This window comes from Vidua macroura, chromosome 20, assembly GCF_024509145.1.
Source record: "Vidua macroura isolate BioBank_ID:100142 chromosome 20, ASM2450914v1, whole genome shotgun sequence".
NCBI classification, from domain to species: Eukaryota; Metazoa; Chordata; class Aves; order Passeriformes; family Viduidae; genus Vidua; species Vidua macroura.
This window is the reverse complement of record NC_071590.1, coordinates 1012647-1030270: the sequence shown is the minus strand read 5'-3', so window position 1 is coordinate 1030270 and position 17624 is coordinate 1012647. Positions and strand designations below refer to the sequence as shown.

General features: G+C 53.6%; 3 protein-coding genes across 8 annotated transcripts in view; 2 read left to right on the top strand and 1 right to left on the bottom strand.

Annotated features, from left to right (window-relative positions):
• LOC128817159 (S-adenosyl-L-methionine-dependent tRNA 4-demethylwyosine synthase TYW1-like) overlaps positions 1–2245 on the bottom strand; it is a 97738-nt gene extending 95493 nt beyond the window's left edge. For 2 of the 6 annotated variants that reach the window (XM_053995422.1, XM_053995428.1), the window contains exons 1-3: positions 2080–2245; positions 326–451; positions 17–183 (exon numbers count right to left, since the gene is read on the bottom strand). In XM_053995422.1, the coding sequence (XP_053851397.1) occupies positions 17–151 (135 nt within the window). In that variant the 5' untranslated portion in view covers positions 152–183; positions 326–451; positions 2080–2245. Of the gene's footprint in view, positions 1–16; positions 184–325; positions 452–1530; positions 1557–1634; positions 1715–1735; positions 1798–1879; positions 1969–2079 lie in introns of those variants that run through there. The other 4 variants (XM_053995424.1, XM_053995423.1, XM_053995426.1 and 1 more) reach the window with 4 other exon arrangements.
• Positions 1762–7906, top strand: SBDS (SBDS ribosome maturation factor). Its single transcript, XM_053995429.1, has 5 exons — positions 1762–1983; positions 2697–2826; positions 4036–4236; positions 4805–4969; positions 5597–7906. The coding sequence occupies exons 1-5, from the start codon at positions 1856–1858 to the stop codon at positions 5723–5725; spliced, it is 753 nt and encodes a 250-aa protein (XP_053851404.1). The 5' UTR covers positions 1762–1855; the 3' UTR covers positions 5726–7906.
• A 441-nt stretch (positions 7907–8347) lies between these two features.
• On the top strand, positions 8348–13817 carry CCDC183 (coiled-coil domain containing 183). Its single transcript, XM_053995646.1, has 14 exons — positions 8348–8516; positions 8598–8719; positions 8864–8935; positions 9641–9808; positions 9928–10032; positions 10184–10291; positions 10916–11044; positions 11275–11332; positions 11415–11515; positions 11772–11932; positions 12265–12424; positions 12545–12664; positions 12885–12981; positions 13612–13817. The coding sequence occupies exons 1-14, from the start codon at positions 8417–8419 to the stop codon at positions 13722–13724; spliced, it is 1614 nt and encodes a 537-aa protein (XP_053851621.1). The 5' UTR covers positions 8348–8416; the 3' UTR covers positions 13725–13817.
• The last annotated feature ends 3807 nt before the right edge of the window (positions 13818–17624 follow it).

Genomic DNA, 17624 nt, shown 5'->3' with positions numbered 1-17624 from the left:
TGACAGGCTCAGTTACCTTCCTTTTGGTTCTGGTGGTGGTGAACTGAATGACAACCCAAAGGCCGATCCCAAAAGCAACAGCAGAATAGATGTAAAATCTGTGCAGCCATACGGACACCAGGCAAGTATAGAAGTAGCTCCACGTATCCATTGAGACATCTAAATCTGGACTATCACAGATTCCTACAGAGTGAATATGGAATGAGCACACACAAAATAATCACACAGTACCCACAGCTTCACATCATCAGCTATTGCCCAGGCTTTGCAGAAAACAGCTTCTGGCTAAAGACAAGGGACTAAAATTGAATCAAGAAGCCTTCACCTCTGCAGGTGTGTCAGATGAGCTCCAAGTTAGCATTCCATACTGTCAGAGGGGAACTCTGGGTTTTTCCTTATAGGGCAGCACCGTTACAAGGAAAAGCAGAAAATACTTGTGCTGTCCAAGTGCCTGAAAGGAAAAAGATCTCGTAAAACATCCAGTGGATCATACTGGCTTTAGTTTTACACAAACCAAACAAATGCAGTTCTCTGAAATGAGAAAGCTCCAGTCCAAGGGGGAAATCACCTGCACAGAACTTTCTGCTGAACACAACCCTTGTTTACATACATTTGATGTCACACTGATTACAAACAGAGTTTCAAGGGCAGACTGAATCATGGATTCAATTGGAAACACTTTCACATAATTCTATTATGCAAGTGAAGCTTGATTTGGAACCACTGAGATGTTTTAGGTTGGTTCAGAACATTCAGGGCACAGTAAGCCAGGGTACAGCCAGGAATGCACCTGCATGGTGTCTGGGAATATCTATTTCATATGGAATATTCAGGCACTCCAAAAAGGCTGGTTTGTGAACTTATTGACTGAGGAACACAGCTGACACCCTTCTACTGTCATCTGCAGCTTGGATCTCGTTTTTGCAGATATCAGTCAAGAGCACAGAATCCAAGTATTTCCAAGAGGCTGGAAACTCATACTGGCTGGTTACCAGAGCAAAGGCTTAAAGGGATGCCCTTCAGCAGCAACACTGAGACTCACAAAAGGATCAAGAGCACTTGCCCAGTGTTCCCAGTTTTACCCAAACCAGCTATAGGGATTCCCTTAACCTCTATATAACTTCCTCAAATGCCATAGATGCTACATATACTCAAAAGAATTTTAGTTCCAAAACAGGCACACACACACGTGCTCACTATTATCCCCTACAAAACTACACCCCCCCCCCCTTATGGTTATCACCCCACAAACACACACACCACCCTCGTGGTTATTCCTCCTCTCACGGTTAATGCCCCTCTCTCCCCCAGACACCCCTCACGGTTATTACCCCACCTTCCCCTACCTCTCGCGGTTATCATCCCACCACCCTCACAATTATTAAACACCCCCCACCTCAGAGTTACTACCCCCGTGCACCACTTATGGTTAATAAATACCCCCACGGTCATTGCCCTCACCTCCCTCCACAGCACCCTCTCACACACACGGTTATTATATCCCCCTCACGGTTATTAGCCCATACGCACATTATTACCCCACAAACTCGGTTATTAACCCGTACACACACAGTTACTACCCCACAAACACGGTTATTATATCCCCCCCCGGACACACTTATTACAGTTATTACCCCACAGACACGGTTATTCCGTTCCCCCCATCACAGCTCTTTCTCTCGCACACACAGAGCCATCACACCGTCCCCTCCCGGCTCCCCCGCCCGGCACTGACCCCGCTCCCCGCCCGGCTCCCCTCAGGCCGCCATGCGCCGCTCCCGCCCCTTCCGCCCGTGCCGGCGCGGCCGCCATTCACTGCCGGGCCGAGCCGGGGGCGGAGTGGGCGGCCGCCGCCATGTCCATCTTCACCCCCACCAACCAGATCCGCCTCACTAATGTGGCCGTGGTGCGGGCACGGCGCGCCGGGAAGCGCTTCGAGATCGCCTGCTACCGCAACAAAGTCATGGGCTGGCGCAGCGGAGCGTGAGTGCCCGGGAAGCCGGCGGGGAGGCGGCTCGGGCCCGGCGTGGGGCCCAGGGAAGGGCCCGTGTGGGGGACCCGGGTGTGAGGGGGTCGTACCGGGCACCCTGTGCGGGGATTCGGGAGTGGCGCGGAAGGGGAGCCCGTGTGAGGACCGGGAAGGCCCCGGGCTGTGGGAGGGGGGTCGGCAGTGACCGTGCGGGACCCGGCTGTGGGGTCGGGGGTCGTGCGCGGCCCCGGTCCCCGGATCTGACCCCGGGAGGAGGCGTGGGGCCGGTAACGGGAGCACCGTGCCCGTGCCTGGGCAGCGACATCTCTGTGCTGGAAGGTTCCAGCTGTGCTGAGTCAGCCGGGGGCAGCGGGAGCTCTTGCTCCTCGCTGAACACAGCTGTGCTCCTGGCATTGCTGCCTTGCTGGAGAGGGGCTTTGGGCAAGGCATGGAGTGCCACGGCAAGGGGCAGTGGTTTCAAACTGACAGAGGACAGGGATGGATACATGGGATATTGGGAAGGAATTGTTCCCTGTGAGGGTGGGCAGGCCCTGGCACAGGGTGCCCAGAGCAGCTGTGGCTGCCCCTGCATCCCTGGCAGTGCCCAAGGTCAGACTGGACAGGGCTTGGAGCAGCCTGGGACAGTGGAAGGTGGCACCATGGCAGGGGTGGAACTGGCACCATTCTGGGATTATTCTGAGTTTTCTACATTTGTCTTAATCTCTAGGGAGAAAGATCTTGACGAGGTCCTGCAGACACACACAGTGTTTGTCAATGTCTCCAAAGGCCAGGTGGCAAAGAAGGAAGATCTGGTTAAAGCATTTGGGACAGATGACCAGACAGAAATCTGTAAGATGGTAGGTTTCACACACTTTGCTTTATAAAAGATGTGAGATTTAGTCACGCAGTTAGGTTGGTTTGTACTGAAGGGTGTTTGTAGAATGCTGCTATAGGTGAAAGGGTTGTTTGTTAAGAAATGGATAGAAAGGAGCTGTAGCTCTGTTTTACAGTTTTAAATTTGGCATATGCATGTGGCTGGAAAGAATTCTGTCTAACACACAACTTGCATGCACCGATGTGTCTGGACACAACCAGCACTGAAGAGTTCCTCACATACGATAAGTTATTAAGAATGCAGAGAAAAGAAGGGGACAGTTGCTTACTTTGGAGAGCTCACTTAGGTGTTACTAACAGATCTAATTTCTTAGTCCTTACTGGTGGGATATGAACTGTGGACTTGCTCTGGTTGAAAAGATTTCAGTAAATCTCTTGAGCATTGCCCCAGCAGCCAGGAGGGACATCCCTCTCCTGGGGTCACCAGGCCCAGTATCAACAGCTGGGCCAGAGAGGGGATTGTGCTGCTCTGCTCTGGGCTGATGCAGTTTTGGGTGCCACAGTATAAAAAAGATGTGAAGCTGTCAGAGTCCAAAGAAAGCTACAAAGAAGGTGAAGTGCCTGGAGGGGCCACACAAGGAGCAGCTAAGGGCACTTGGACTGTTCAGCCTGAGGAGACTGAGATCAGACCTCATCAGGGTCTACAGCTCTGATCTCTGCTCTGTGTGACAGGGACAGGACCCAGGGAATGGCTGAAGCTGTGCCAGGGCAGGTTTAGGTTGGATTTTAGGGAAGGGCTCTTCCCCCAGAGGGTGCTGGGCACTGCCCAGGCTGCCCAGGGAATGGGCACGGCCCCGAGGCTGCCAGAACTCCAGGAGCTCCCAGGGATACCCAGGCTGGGATTGTTGGGGTGTCTGTGCAGGGCCAGGGGTTGGACCAGATAATCCCTGGGGGTCTCTTCCAACTCAAGATATTCTGTGATTCTGTGAAATCTGTGCTTCTCTCGCTGCAGTTTAGTATTTCTGTGGTGAGTTTCTTTGTCTGAAGCCTTTCCAGTGCTGTCTGTTGTAATGATTCACATTATTAATTTGGTTATTGTTTACTGCACTTCAAATCTCACTCAACCTTTCAAGCAGCTGTCAAATTTAACAAAGTTACTCAAAGTTGTCAAATTTAACTTGTCACTCTTCAAATCCACGATGTTCATTAACCGATTTCTGTGGATAAAACAGATTTTATCCAAAGGGGAGCTGCAGGTGTCGGACAAGGAGCGGCACACGCAGCTGGAGCAGATGTTCCGAGACATCGCCACCATCGTGGCTGACAAGTGCGTGAACCCCGAGACCAAGCGGCCCTACACAGTGATCCTTATCGAAAGGGCCATGAAGGACATCCACTACTCTGTCAAACCCAACAAGAGCACAAAGCAGCAGGTGAGTTTCCTGCAGTATCCCAGGTGCTGCTATCCAGTGTAATTCCTCAGGTCTCAGCCAAAGAGGGATCAGCAGAGTCCCAGGATCTGAGGCCTGCACAGGGATTACTCAGCCATCTGGCAGCTGAGTGCTGGAGAGAAGCAGCTCCTGAAACTCAGGAGTGTTTGCTAAAACACTCAATGTGTTTGCTAAGAATTCAGCAAAGGGAGAAAAAAAGGAAAAAAACCAACAGTGATATACTTAGAACAGAAATAAAAGGTTTATGATTTATGCTAATTGAGGTGGCATATCAGGTTTGCATCTGAGCTATGTGGGTTTGTGGTGTTGTACAGTATAGCTATTTAATTTTATTTCAGGCAGCTTTTAAGTGTTCAAAGTGATTCACAAACAACAGGAAGTCTGCCTTTTCTTATTCATCTGTCAAAAGAGCATGATAGCAACCTCCCTGCAGCAGAGCAGCAGTGACCAGCACTGAGAGAGGCTCTGAATCTGGGGAAAAGGTTTGAGATTTAGATCTGGGTGCTGGGTTTGAAGCAGGTGTGCAAGTGCTCTTTTTCTTGTCCAACAGGCCCTGGAAGTGATCAGGCAGCTGAAGGAGACCATGCAGATTGAACGTGCTCACATGAGGCTGAGGTTTATCCTGCCAGCAAAAGAAGGCAAGAAGCTGAAAGAGAAGCTCAAGCCACTGATTAAAGTTACTGAGAGTGAAGACTTCCAGGAACACCTGGAAATAGTAAGCAAAAAGCAGTCCCTGGGGTTCAGGTTTGATTTGAACTACATATGTGTATTTTACTAGGAGATGAATTCATAGATGGAAGTTGTTTAGATAAACTGAAGGCTTACCAGAGATCCTGAATCAGAGCTGCAGCTGGGAATTTTTAATTTCACAAAATCCTAGTGATATAGGCATGGAAGCAGCCTTTGGTATCCAAAGGTTGCTGCTCCAAGCTACTGCACAGTGCAATTCCTCTTAGCAGTGATGATCCTGCAACACTGATAAGTCTCTGTCACATATGGAATATTACTGTTACTTATTTGGTGGCTTCTGTCTAGATTTTAAGGGTGGCTAACTATTTTTTTTTTAAGTTGGTGTGTGGTAAAGCAAAATTTGGTATTAAAATCTTCATACAAACAGATTAGAACCCAGTAATCCCAAATGACAAAAGCCATGTCCAGCATGGGGAACTGGGATTGTAGAGCTCTGTGCAAAGATTGCTGCCAGACAGAGCTTGTCAACTCTTCGGAGTCCTCCTCAGTAACTAGCTAGGATTGTTTTAATGAAAGTGAATGTTAGGCCTTGGGTAGGGGCTGATGAAATCCAAACATTCTTGTCTGACTGATGAAATGTGGAACATTCCAGGTGTGCCTTATTGACCCAGGCTGCTTCAGGGAGATCGACGAGCTGATCCGCAGTGAGACAAAAGGGAAAGGATCCCTGGAAGTGCTCAGTCTGAAGGATGTGGAGGAAGGAGATGAAAAGCTTGAATAACAAAATCTTCCTGCAGCAGATGTGCTTCAGCAACCTCCCCGCAGTGACTGGTGTAGCCACTCTTCTGTTAGGCCTTCATGGCTTTTTCCAATTTCTTGCTGCCAAATATTTTCTGACACTAATCCTTTGGGATTTTTCCATGCAGTGTGGGTCAGGTTTTTTTTATCATTTTACACTTGCTTGGTTTACCGATGTCTTTGCCTGTAAGAAGATTTTGTGTCAAGAGTTGCACTAATGAGGACTGAGTGAGGGTGTGGCAGGAGGTTACTCTGGCTTTGCTTTAGTTTCAGGGCTGCTGTTGAAGAGTGTTTGAGTGATTTGGTGCCAATTGTTTGTACTTTCACGTTGTCAGTGTTGAGTGGGAGATTACACTGGTCACTGAGGAGTGGCTTTGTATGTGAGGAGAGGGACCTGAAGAAAAGAGAGCTGCATTTTCACTTCTAAACAGGTGCAGTGTGGATCATGTCTAAAAATCAGTCTCTTGGCAGCGTGAAAACTGACTTAGGCTTCCATAATTGGCTACTTGGTAATTAAAGTACTTCAAAGGACCATTCATAAAGAATTCCTTCACTGACTATAGCAGCACTTGCTGACGTAGAGATGATGTTCTCCAAATAACTTATTTGTAGAATATATTTAGCTACATTAATAAAAACAAATTATCATCTATTTATATATTATAGATACAGAAAGAAATAAGATACTTATTTTTGTTAATAGTAGAGGTGATTTCCCCAGCTGTGGCAATGCTTTTGTAGGCTGAGGGAGTAGCCTGTGTTCTGGAGCTGCTGCTTTCACGTGATAAAATGAATCTCAAACAGGCAGTGGTGGCCTCTGGCCATGGAGCAAGACAGGCTTTTGTTGGACAGTAATTCCCAGCAGGAATTGTTTGTGTGTGCCCCTTTGCTTTTTAGTGCAACAGAACAATTCTGGCAGCTGTCCTTTATCCTCTGTCCTTTTTTTTGCTGCTCTCTAATCCATGCACGGAATTACCAGCCAGCTTCTGAGGCATGGGATATAGTTCTTGCTAATTCTGTTAAATCTTGCTGCAGCTGTGTTAAACAAATGATATGAAGTTAAACCAGGGTATTTCAAAGAAAAGGGGAAGAGAGGACAACAACGGGGGAAGGAGATACTAAAAATACAAACCACCAGGCAAAGCAGATATGGTTCAGTGATTAAAAGCTAAATCAGCAGAATTTGAGGAGCCTTTAATATGACATTGATGTTTCCATGCAGATAGCAGGCAGCAGGTGAGGAGCTGTGGGCCAGCCAGGGAGGAGATCTCTCCCAGGTGAGCATGGTGCTCTTTGGTTGCTGTTGACTTCCAGAGACTCCCCCCTTATGTGACAGTTAAACAGAGCTGGGTTTGTGCTGCTGACCTTTCCTCTGCACCTTTAACTCATTGTAAATTTCCTGGAATTTCATCAGGGAGAGTGGAAATCAGCTGGAGGAGGGGAGGTTTGGCATGTGAGCTGGCTGCAGGGCTGGAGCCTCAGTCCAAGGCTGCCCCTTGGGAGTGGATTTCTGCAGCAGCCAATTTGTGTACACTCATGCAAGGCCAGGATCAATTCCTTTAGCAGTATTTTGGGAGGATCTGCCTCTAGAGCCTGAGTTTTGCTGAGGGCAGGTGAAACAGAGATTCTTGAACCACTTCATCCATTTTAAAATGCTTTTGTTTGCTCCCAGAGGTTTAAATGCTGCCTAGGAAATGCAGGGGTGTAGTGACTGGATATGCCATGTGGACAGCTCTGTGTGCACAGGCAGCTCCCCTGGGTCCCACGCTAGGCTGCTGCCTTCATGTGCCCTTCTCTCCAGGCACACTTTGGGAAGCACTGAAGATGATCATGTTGATACTTAGCTTGTCACTGGCAATTAGCACTAACATGCAATCATAAATATGCAAATGAGGCGCTGAGCAAGAGCCTTGGAGGATATTGTGTCAGGAATACCTGATTTCACAATTCTTAATTTCTTGGTTTGCTGTGTTTAACACCTTGAGCACAACAGGATGGCAGCAGATCTGGAGTTCCAGAACCTGAATCTAAGCTGATTCGTGAGCTTGGTTCTAGGAAGGCAATTTCTTTATAAAGTCTTTTTCTGCAAATCCAAACATTAAAGATTTTCTCTGGTAGAGGGAGTTTGAGTTTATTTATGGACAAATAAAGATACATGCTGGCATTTCTTGTTATGTTTGAAGTTCAGCAAGAACGTATGGTGAGCATCAGAATAAAGCTCAGGCTTTGTCTTTGCCTATTCCAATGAGAGCATAACTCCCTGCACCACCATTTCCTGGCTCATTAACTGGAATTTTCAAATAGGTGGGCATTCAAATAAGCTGACAGCCTCCAGGAGAGCACTGCTGGTGTGTTTGGGTACACAGGCACATGTGTTTACCCTGAAATTGCCCTGTTCCTGTGGGGCTCAGAATGTCCCTGACAGCTGCCACAATGGAAGACAAAGCTGGAATGCTTCTCTGCCCCCTCCAGGAGCTCATTAATCAGTTGTTAATTAACCTGTTTCCTGCAGAAGTGTTGAGGAGGGGGCTGGGCCGTGGTTGAGCGGGAGGCATGTGGCCGGTGGCAGTTGGCAGAGCCACGGTGACAGTTCCACGGTGGAACCCTGCGGTCACAACACTGCGACGCCTCCCGGGGCGGCAGGGCCTCGGCATCTGTCCCACGGGGACTGGGAATGGTGGGCCAAGGGATGGAGGCCCCCGGCAGCACGTGGGGCCACAAGGCCGACCTGAGCCAGCGCAGCCAGGAGATGCGTGTCCTCGTGGGCCTGCAAGGTGCTGCCTCGGGCTGCCCGGGGACGGGGGTCGCAGCCCCTTCGTCCCACACGGTACCATTGGCTGCCTGATGTCCCCCAGAGCAAGGCAGGAAGATTTTTGCTCAGTCCTGCGAGGAAAAGCTCCGGCAGAACAGGGAGCTGCTCCCCAGCCTGCAGACGGCCTTGCAGGAGGACTCCAGTATCCTGGAATTTGTCCTAAAGGTACCAGCAGGTCCTTCCTGCTGCACCCCTGCCTGGTGCTGGCCCTGCACCCCCAGCTCCTCCAGGAGCTGGCAGCACAGACCAGCAAAAGATGTCATTCCCAGGCTGACAGTGGCCATCCCTTTGTCCCTCCCCTGCCCACAGTACAACAAACTCCCCATTAAGGATGCTTTCGGAGAGGGCCAGGAGCTCGTTTCAGCCACTGAGAGCCTGGAGGTAATGGCAGGGCTGGAAGCGAGGGCTGCTCGTAGGGGCTGGGGCTCTGGGGACACTGAGAGGAACAGTGCATGGCAGAGGGACATGGTGCCAGCAACAGGACAACCCCACGGGGCTGCTGTGGAGACACGGGGTGCTCATGTCTGGTCCCATGGGTCCCCTTCCACCGTGGGACCCATCCATGCAGCTCCTTTGTCCCATCAGACCTCCTGGCTGTCCCACCCCACGTGTCCCTGGCACTGCCGGTGTTCCTACAGGGTGCAGTTGCATCCCTGGCACAGAGATGCTGTCCCTGCCCTTCACTGCCTGTCCCAAGGTTGTGCCCTGGTTACAAACCCGTGGAGATCGAGGCACTGTGCTACAGAGCTGCCTTTGCCCAGAGGCCTCGTGTAGTGACAGTGGTGCTGCTGCTCTCTGACAACGTCCCCATCTGGGCCCTGATCGACTTTATTGATCCCCAGCCCCACTCCATGTTATGCAGAGTCCCTAAGCCCAGCCCAGCCCTGCCACCAGCAGTTGCCCACCTCTGCCTTATCCCAGCCAGCCCCCAGAGCAAAACTCTCCCAGAGCCCATCCTGGCCAACCAGTGACAACATCCTGGAGCAGCATCTCAGTGTCCCCAGCTCTACCTTGGGGGCAGTTTTCTTGGCAGCACCCCCTTCTCCTGGAGCATCCAGCCTGGAAAATGGTCTCATGCCCATCCAGGTGGTCATAAAGAAGATCGAGGCCAAAGTCCATGACCAGGTGAAGGTGTGTGACATGCTGCTGCACCAGCTGAAGCAGTGGAGCCAAGCCAGGGACAAGCGCCAGAGGCACCTGCAGGATCTTCAGGATGCTGAGACGGACCCTAAGTGGCAAGAGCCACAGTTGCAGGTACCCGGGAGCCCTTCCTGGTGTGCCAATACTCATGGGGGGCTTAAATCCAGCCCCTGCACCCCCAGCTGGGCACTGGGCTTGGCACACTTTGTGTCTTCCCCCTGTGTCTGCCCCAGACCATTCGCCAGCTGGGCAATGACATCGAGAAGATGCTCATGAAAATTCACAGTGGAGAGATTGTGACCAACCTGTACCTGAGGCTGCAGGAGGTCCTGAGGAGGGTGAGCTCCTCACTGTGCTAGTGTTTCACCTGCTCTCCCCGCAAAGGCATGGGGTGCCCAAGGGGGACAGACACCCTGCTGGTCCCCTCCGTGCCCTGTCACAGCACAGGGGACCCCCGTGGGTGATGTGCTGTGGTTCCCTGGGTGCCAGGAGCTGGTGTACCTGCCTCGATACCTAAACCTCCTGTCTGGGATGACTGTGATGTACCACGAGGAGCTCACAGCCCGGACTAGCCTCAAAGCCAACGAAGTCATCAAGGTGAGAGAACTGGGGCCCTTTCCCATCCTCCAGTGCCCACAGACAGCACCATGTACCTGGGCCTGAGAGCCCTCTTTCAGCAAGGGGCAAAAGAGATGGAGCTGAGGTTGCCCACAGCACCCAAAGGCCACCATAGGTTCTCCCAGGTCTCCCTCTTGTCCCCTGGGGCTGGGGTCAGCCCGTCTGAAGTACCAGCCATGGCCAAGGCAGTGTGTCCCACACCCCAACCCGCCTTTCCAAGCTTCCTTCACAGCCTATTTGCATGGACTGGGGTCACTTTTGACACTGGGCATCCCAGGAGCTCATCCAGTCACTCAAATCACAGATTCATGGAATGGTTTGGGTCAGCAGGGACCTTAAAGCTCATGTCATTCCAGCCATGGGCAGGGACACCTTCCACTCCCCCAGGTTGCTCCAACCCTGTCCAATCTGACCTTGGAACTTCCCGGGATCCAGGGGCAGCCACAGCATCTCTGGGCACTCTGTCCCAGGGTATCACCACCCTCACAGGCATGAATTTCTTCCCAAATCTCAATCTAAACCAATACTTGAACCTAGTAACCAATCTGTAGAAAGATCCAACTGACTTTGGCAGCAACTCTTCCCATCTCTGCTATGCTCTAGAAACTCATGGCCGAGGCGGGACCCCAGGTCCGTGTGGAGAAGCAGCTCAGGGACCAGTCCCTGGCAGAGCAAAGGAAGCATATTGAGAGCCTCCGGCGCCAGGAGGAGAGCGAAAGGCAGCAGAGGCAGGTGAGCTGGGATGTGGGGCAGGCAGGGCAGGGGGCAGGTGAGCTGGGATGTGGGACAGGAAGGGCAGGGGGCAGGTGAGCTGGGATGTGGGACAGGCAGGGCAGGGGGCAGATGAGCTGGGATGTGGCACAGGCAGGGCAGGGGGCAGGTGAGCTGGGATGTGGGGCAGGCAGGGCAGGGAGCAGCCTGCAATGCTGAACCCCCAGGGGTGACAGTGACTGTCCTTGCAGCAAGCTGTGTCCATGCTCTCTGCAGAGCAGGACCTGAGCTCCTCAGAAACGTTGGTGGGTGAGTGCCTGGCTGGGGGCAGGGCGGGGGGATTTGGACACAGCCACGGACATCCTGCCCTGCTCCTTCCCTGCCGCCCCAGGTGCTGACATGGAGGCCACCATGGCCAAGATGCAGCGTGAGGCCTTTGTGACCGACAAGATGGAGAAGGCAAAGACTGCCCTGCAGTGTTCCTGCCTCTGGGTAAGGGAAAACCCATCCCTGCTAAAACCTTGGGCTGCTGGCGCACTGGGGAGCTGCGACCTCTCTGCTCCCCCCGTTTCCTGCGGAGTTCTCTCTTCTCTCCCTGGAGCCCCATAAAGCCCCTCTTTGCAGGCAGGCACGGAGCTGCCCTTCTCCATGAGCACAAACTACAGAGCTCCATGGTGCTGTAACCCCTGTGAGGTCCTGCTTCCAGCAGGAGCACCTTGGGCTGAGTCCTTGTGTCTCCCCTGGCTAGGACATCCCCAGCAGCATCCAGGCACAGAGGAAATCCCTGGGGAACCTGCAGCAGCACATCGATGAGTGCAGGGAGAGGAAGAAGGTGCTGAAGAAGACCCTGCAGGAGCTGGAGACAAAGCAGGCTAAACTGAAATTTAACCAGCCTGACAGCACCACCAGGTGCTGCTGGCCTCGCACAGTTGTACCAACCAGGCCACCACTTTTGGGGGGGACATGTCCCAGCAGGCACCCTAACCTCCACCCCACTGCAGCCACGCACTCCTCCCGCACTGGGAGGGTTTCTGAGGTCCCAGCTCTGCTGCTGGCAGAGCACCCAAAGCTCCCACTGGGGTCCAGGAGCTCCCTTTCTCCTTGCTTGGCATGGGAATTGCTGCCAGCAGCATGGAGCTGGCCTGCAGTTGGGGGTGGGCAACCTGAACAGCTTTTGGAGCAGCTTTGGGGTGTCCCTGCACCTCTCTGCAGCTGTGTGATGTGAGTGTGGCTGGCTCCAGGCTGCGGGAGGAGGAGCTGAGGGAGAACCTGAAGCAGGAAGAGGCCCGGCTGGAGCAGATGCGAGCCCAGATGTTGAAGAGCCAGAAGCGCCTGATTGAGTTTGAGAACATCATTGACAACCTGTTCCTCCGCCTGCAGGGCATCCTCATCCCTGGCCAGGTACCATGGGGCTCCAGGGGAGCAGGGCCATGCAGGCAGGGCAGCACGGGGACAGCTGGCACAGCCACCATTGCCACCAGGGCCTGGCTGTCCCCACCAAGGTGGTTCTATCACCCCCAGGAGGATTCTGTTGCAGTGGTGGGGCTGGAGGAGAAGCTGCAGCACTGTGAGCAGAAGATGCAGTTCCTGAAGGAGAAGGTGGCAGCTCGGCCTGAGGACAGCACTGATGAACGCAGCGAGGTACGGGGGCTCCGGCCATTGGTGGCCCTGGGGACACACACGGGCCCTCACAGATGGCCACCCAAGTCATCCTTCCTCAGCAAGGCCACAGGGAAGAGCCATGGAGCAGCTCAGCCCCAGATGGCTGGCACCAGGCACCCGTGGGGCACCTCAAGTGTGGCACCCTTGGGTTGGAACACCCACCTGCCCTCCAGCACTTAACCCCGGCTGTCTCTCACAGACTTTTGCCAAGGTCAGGAACCTTCTGGAGGAAAGAACTGCGGGTGAAGCACAGAACCTGAAGATTTCCTTTGAGGATGAAGAGGCTATGGAAGATGGTAGGAGAGCACAGTGGGGACATGTCCCACAGTGACTGTCCCAGCCCCTGCCCCCTGGGATTTTTGGGAGTCCTTGCCTGTCTCCCACTGGCCCAGCAACTCACAAATTGCCTCCAGGTCTTGAGGCTGACCTTGGCTGTTTTCAAGGCTTCAGAAGTGAGTGGTGGTTTTAGGCAGGGGTGGGGGAGAATGAAGGCAGCTGGTGGCATGATGAGCACCAAGCCACTGCAGGAACAAGGAGAGATGTTGTGGGGCAAGAGGGGACACTCTCATCTCCAAAATCACCTGGCCGTGAAGAATAATCAGTGCTTGGTTCTGCCTGTGGATGCTCCTGAAAGAGGCTAAGAGCTTTTGGCAGCTCACCACTTTTCTTTAGCAGAGCAGGAGCTGTACCCACCACACTGCAGCTCCAGACCTTTACGGGAAGCCTCAGCAGCGTTGGAGATGGGCCACAGTGGTGGCATCACCAGGTCCCACAGGTCACCCTGGGATGCTGGGGTGGAAAGGCCCACGAGGACTCTCCTGGATCCCACGAGCCCAACAAAATGAGCCAGGTCTCCCAGGGATGCGGGCACAGCAGGGGTGGCCTCCAGACCCTCCTCAGCCCCTCCTCTCCACTCTCCCCTCCAGACACCTTGGATTTTGATGATGAAGACCATGACTACATCCCCAGCCGGGAGGACATCAAGAAGCAAGGGCTGCAGCTGATCCGAATGAAGACTAGACGTCGCAAGAAGAAGTAGTGGTTTCTCCACGTGAGCTTTGAGGACCCCAGGCCACCCCTTGTACCCTTTTCCCAGCAGGTTTAATAAATCAGATCTTCTTCATTGCTCCCAGTTCCGTGGTAAGGCTGGAGCAGGTGGTCTTAAGTCACTTCTGTTATTCACAACACGTTGGGGTCCATCCTGAGGGGTTCTGAGCTGGGTTTGGAGGTGGGGATGGGCTGGGTTAGGGACAGCTTCAGCCCCTGGAGCAAAGCTGGGGCCGGCCTGGCTTTCTCCCCCTTGGTGCTGTGGGGCCAACACCTTCCTGGGACCTCTGATGCCTCAGGGGATGGAGCCTCTTCGAGCCAGTGACAGAGAAATGTAGGGAACGGCTGAGTCCTGTGGGGCCCCCAGGGTGGGAGTCCTCGTGTCGGTGCATGGGAGCAGAAGGGTAGAGTCTACCTGGGAAGGAGAGACCCAGAGCTGAGCTGAGCCGAGCCCCCAGCCTGGAGCCTCTCCACTCCCTGCTCCTGCACACGCGTCCTGCGACTCCTGCCCTGACCCTGGAGCAAGCCCTGGGTGTCACCAGGGCTGCAGGAGGGTCTGGGGGTCAGGAATGTCCTAGTGTGACCCAGAACATCAGAGGCTGCTGCTCCAGGGTGGGATCCCTAGTCCTGCCGAGGGGCACCCACCGTGTCCCCTCTCCTCTCGTGCTGCAAATAGATGGTGCTGTTTCTCCAAGAACAGCTGGAACCGAGGGGCTCTGCCCGTGCTCCTGGACAGAGAGCCAGGACAGGGGCACCTTGTCCCCTTCCACACGGGAATGTCAGCGTCAGAGCAGCCTTTCCCTGCCTGTTCTGCTCGGTCCCTGTGCTTCATGCTGGCATCTTCAATGGCATCAGCACCAAGGGGAGGAATGGCTGCTGCTCCCAAGCCTCTCAGCACTGTTCCTGGTGGGTCTCGTGGAATGGGCATTATCTTCACAAAATACAGCACAACTTGAGGTTTTTCAGGGAAGCTCCAGAAATAACATCACGTGTCAGTAAAGGCATCTCACGGAGCTTCCCAGAATCCACAGCCACAGGTGGGCTCTTCTGCAAGTAAAGACCAGGCTGTAATTGCATATCCATCTGTTCATGTCGTGTTCTCATGTGCCCACCACAGCCTCACCACCCTCACAGGGAAAAGTTTCTTCCCAATCTCCCATCCATCCCTGCTCTCTGGCAGTGGGAAGCCATTCCCTGTGTCCCATCTCTCCATCCCTTCTCCCCAGTCCCTCTTCAGCTCTCCTGGAGCCCCTTTAGGCCCTGGAAGTGGCTCTGAGCTCTCCCTGGAGCCTTCTCCTCTCCAGGTGAGCACCCCCAGCTCTGCCAGCCTGAGAAATGTGTCAAGCTCTTGGTCTGTTTTTTCCACACTGGCTGTGGGGAACAGGGAAGTGGGAAAAGGTATGAAGAGCTGGAGCTGGCTGGAGGCTCCAACCTGTGTCCCATTTTCTGGCTGGAAGGTAATTCAGGGCTGGTTTTGCTGCCTTTACAGGAGGGGCAGAGCAGCAGCAATGGGGTTTCACATCTCTGAGCTCCTCCTGCCCTGAACAGGGGATCCAAGGACTACCTGCTCCATCAGGAGCATCCACTGGATGTGCTCAGAAACTGCATCCCAAAGCCTCATCACAGCTGCCAGAAGAGGGGAAGGGCTGTCACCTCCAGCCAGCAGCTCCCAGGCAAACAGATGGAGCCAGGCACAATCAGAATGACTGCTCCTGGCTCCCCTGGATCCAGGAGAGACAGGAATGGGAGCAATCGGAATGACTGCTCCTGGCTTCCCTGGATCCAGGAGAGACGGCACCAGGAATGGATGTGACAAGTGGAGAAGAGGTACTAGAGACAGGGGGAAAGAGCCGGAGGCAGTGCCTTGGTTTCTGGATTTGAAAAGATGGGAGAAGGTGGGGCTGAAGTGGCTCTCCCATAGGGGAAAATATAATAAATTATATAAGGAATAAATGAATAAGAAGGGAAGGGAAGGGAAGGGAAGGGAAGGGAAGGGAAGGGAAGGGAAGGGAAGGGAAGGGAAGGGAAGGGGAAAAGGTAAATGGAAAGGAAGGGGGAAAGGAAACAACAGGACTGATGTCATGTGAGGTCTCATTAGGTGTCAGGCATGGGTGGCACAGCCCAGGGAAGGAGATGGGAGATTTCCTTTTCTGTCCTAGGAAACCTTTATTCCCTTCCTCCGAGCTCGGCTGGAGCTCCAGCACGGATGCTGCAACCAGTGCCAGGACTGGTGAGAAACCAAAAATAGGACATTGGGGAATTGCATGGAAGCATTTGCCATGTGGAAGTATCAGTCTCTGCCTTGGGAAGGCTGGGTTTGAGTGGGTTTGGGGCTTTTTATTTTTGAAGGTGTGATGAAAATCACATGGAATGGAGTGCAGGGAAGGGTGGGCACAGCTGGGGGATCAGTGCTGGTTTTTATCCTCTGGGGAAAGGGGAACTGGGTAAATCAGCCAGTCTGGGGTCAAAAGCACAGGCTCTGCTGGCTGTTCTGGGGACAAGAGGCAGCCAGGGGATCCTTCTTGGAGCTGCAGTGGTGGGATGTGAGAGGTTTGTGTATCCCAGCCTTTGGGGAGAGAGCTGCTTCCAGCCAAGGAAGCACAAATGTTTTCCATTCCCATGTTGATAAGAGGGTTCATAGGGGAGGATGGGGGGTTTAGCCTGGTGAACAGCAGGAATTGACAACACAGCCACAGTGGGGCTCGGCACCCTGGGCCAAGCAAGGTGGGGCTGAGGCACTGCTGGTAAAGGAGGGAAGGACCCCAAGGAGGTGGGGTCCGTGCTCTGACCCTCAGCAAGGGGAGAAGTGGCTGGCAGCAGAGCAGTGGATGGGGCTGGCAGGTCCCACAGGGCTGTTTTCCTCCACAGCAAAGACCATGGACCTCAGACCATTTTTCTGGCCTCCTCTGGCCTGCTCTACCAGCTCCATATCTGTGCCGGGATGAGCCGGAGGCAGCTCCAGAGGGGTCTGAGGAGAGCAGAGCAGAGGGGGAGCATCCCCTCCCTCCCCTGCTGCCCACACTGATGGGATGAGCCCAGGACTCACTTGACTTACTGGGCTGTCAGTGCCCATGGCCAGGTCATGTCCCATTTGTCACCCACCAGAACCCCCAGTTCTCATCCATCCCTCCATCCATCCATCCATCCATCCATCCATCCATCCATCCATCCATCATCCATCCATCCATCCATCCATCCATCCATCCATCCATCCATCATCCATCCATCCATCCATCCATCCATCCATCATCCATCCATCATCCATCCATCCATCCATCCATCCATCCATCATCCATCCATCCATCCATCCATCCATCCATCATCCATCCATCCATCCATCCATCCATCCATCCATCCATCATCCATCCATCCATCCATCCATCCATCCATCCATCCATCATCCATCCATCATCCATCCATCCATCCATCCATCCATCCATCCATCCATCCATCATCCATCCATCCATCCATCCATCCATCCATCATCCATCCATCCATCATCCATCCATCCATCCATCCACCCTGCCCAGTCTCCGCTGGCCCTGGGAATGGCTCTGCCCCAGGTCCCTGGCCCTGCACTCAGTTGGGCTGGATCAGCCCAAGGGCTCTGTGGGGAGGAGAGGGCAGGACAGGGTTTGGGATATTGGGGTGCAGGGTGGGATAATGGGATGCAGGTGGATGGTGGCCTCTGGGAGGCAGCTGGAGATGCAGCCCATCCATCCCTGTGTTGTTCTGCCCACCCCTCCTGCTCTGCCACCCCAGCAGGTCCTAGGGGACTCAAACGGGGGTGACTGGGCACAGGTACTGGTGGTGTCTCCTGGCAGGGCTCCCTACTGGTGGGGGGACACAAGGGTACCCAGGGGCAGCACATGGAGGGCAATTCCATCCCCTG

Coding starts and splice junctions, on each gene's coding strand:
- SBDS (XM_053995429.1), top strand. CDS start 1,856: ATGTCCATCTTCACCCCCACCAACCAGATCCGCCTCACTAATGTGGCC. Junction 1,984..2,696: donor ATGGGCTGGCGCAGCGGAGC/GTGAGTGCCCGG, acceptor CTTAATCTCTAG/GGAGAAAGATCTTGACGAGG. Junction 4,970..5,596: donor TCCAGGAACACCTGGAAATA/GTAAGCAAAAAG, acceptor GGAACATTCCAG/GTGTGCCTTATTGACCCAGG.
- CCDC183 (XM_053995646.1), top strand. CDS start 8,417: ATGGTGGGCCAAGGGATGGAGGCCCCCGGCAGCACGTGGGGCCACAAG. Junction 8,720..8,863: donor TCCTGGAATTTGTCCTAAAG/GTACCAGCAGGT, acceptor CCCTGCCCACAG/TACAACAAACTCCCCATTAA. Junction 11,045..11,274: donor GCGAAAGGCAGCAGAGGCAG/GTGAGCTGGGAT, acceptor CTGTCCTTGCAG/CAAGCTGTGTCCATGCTCTC.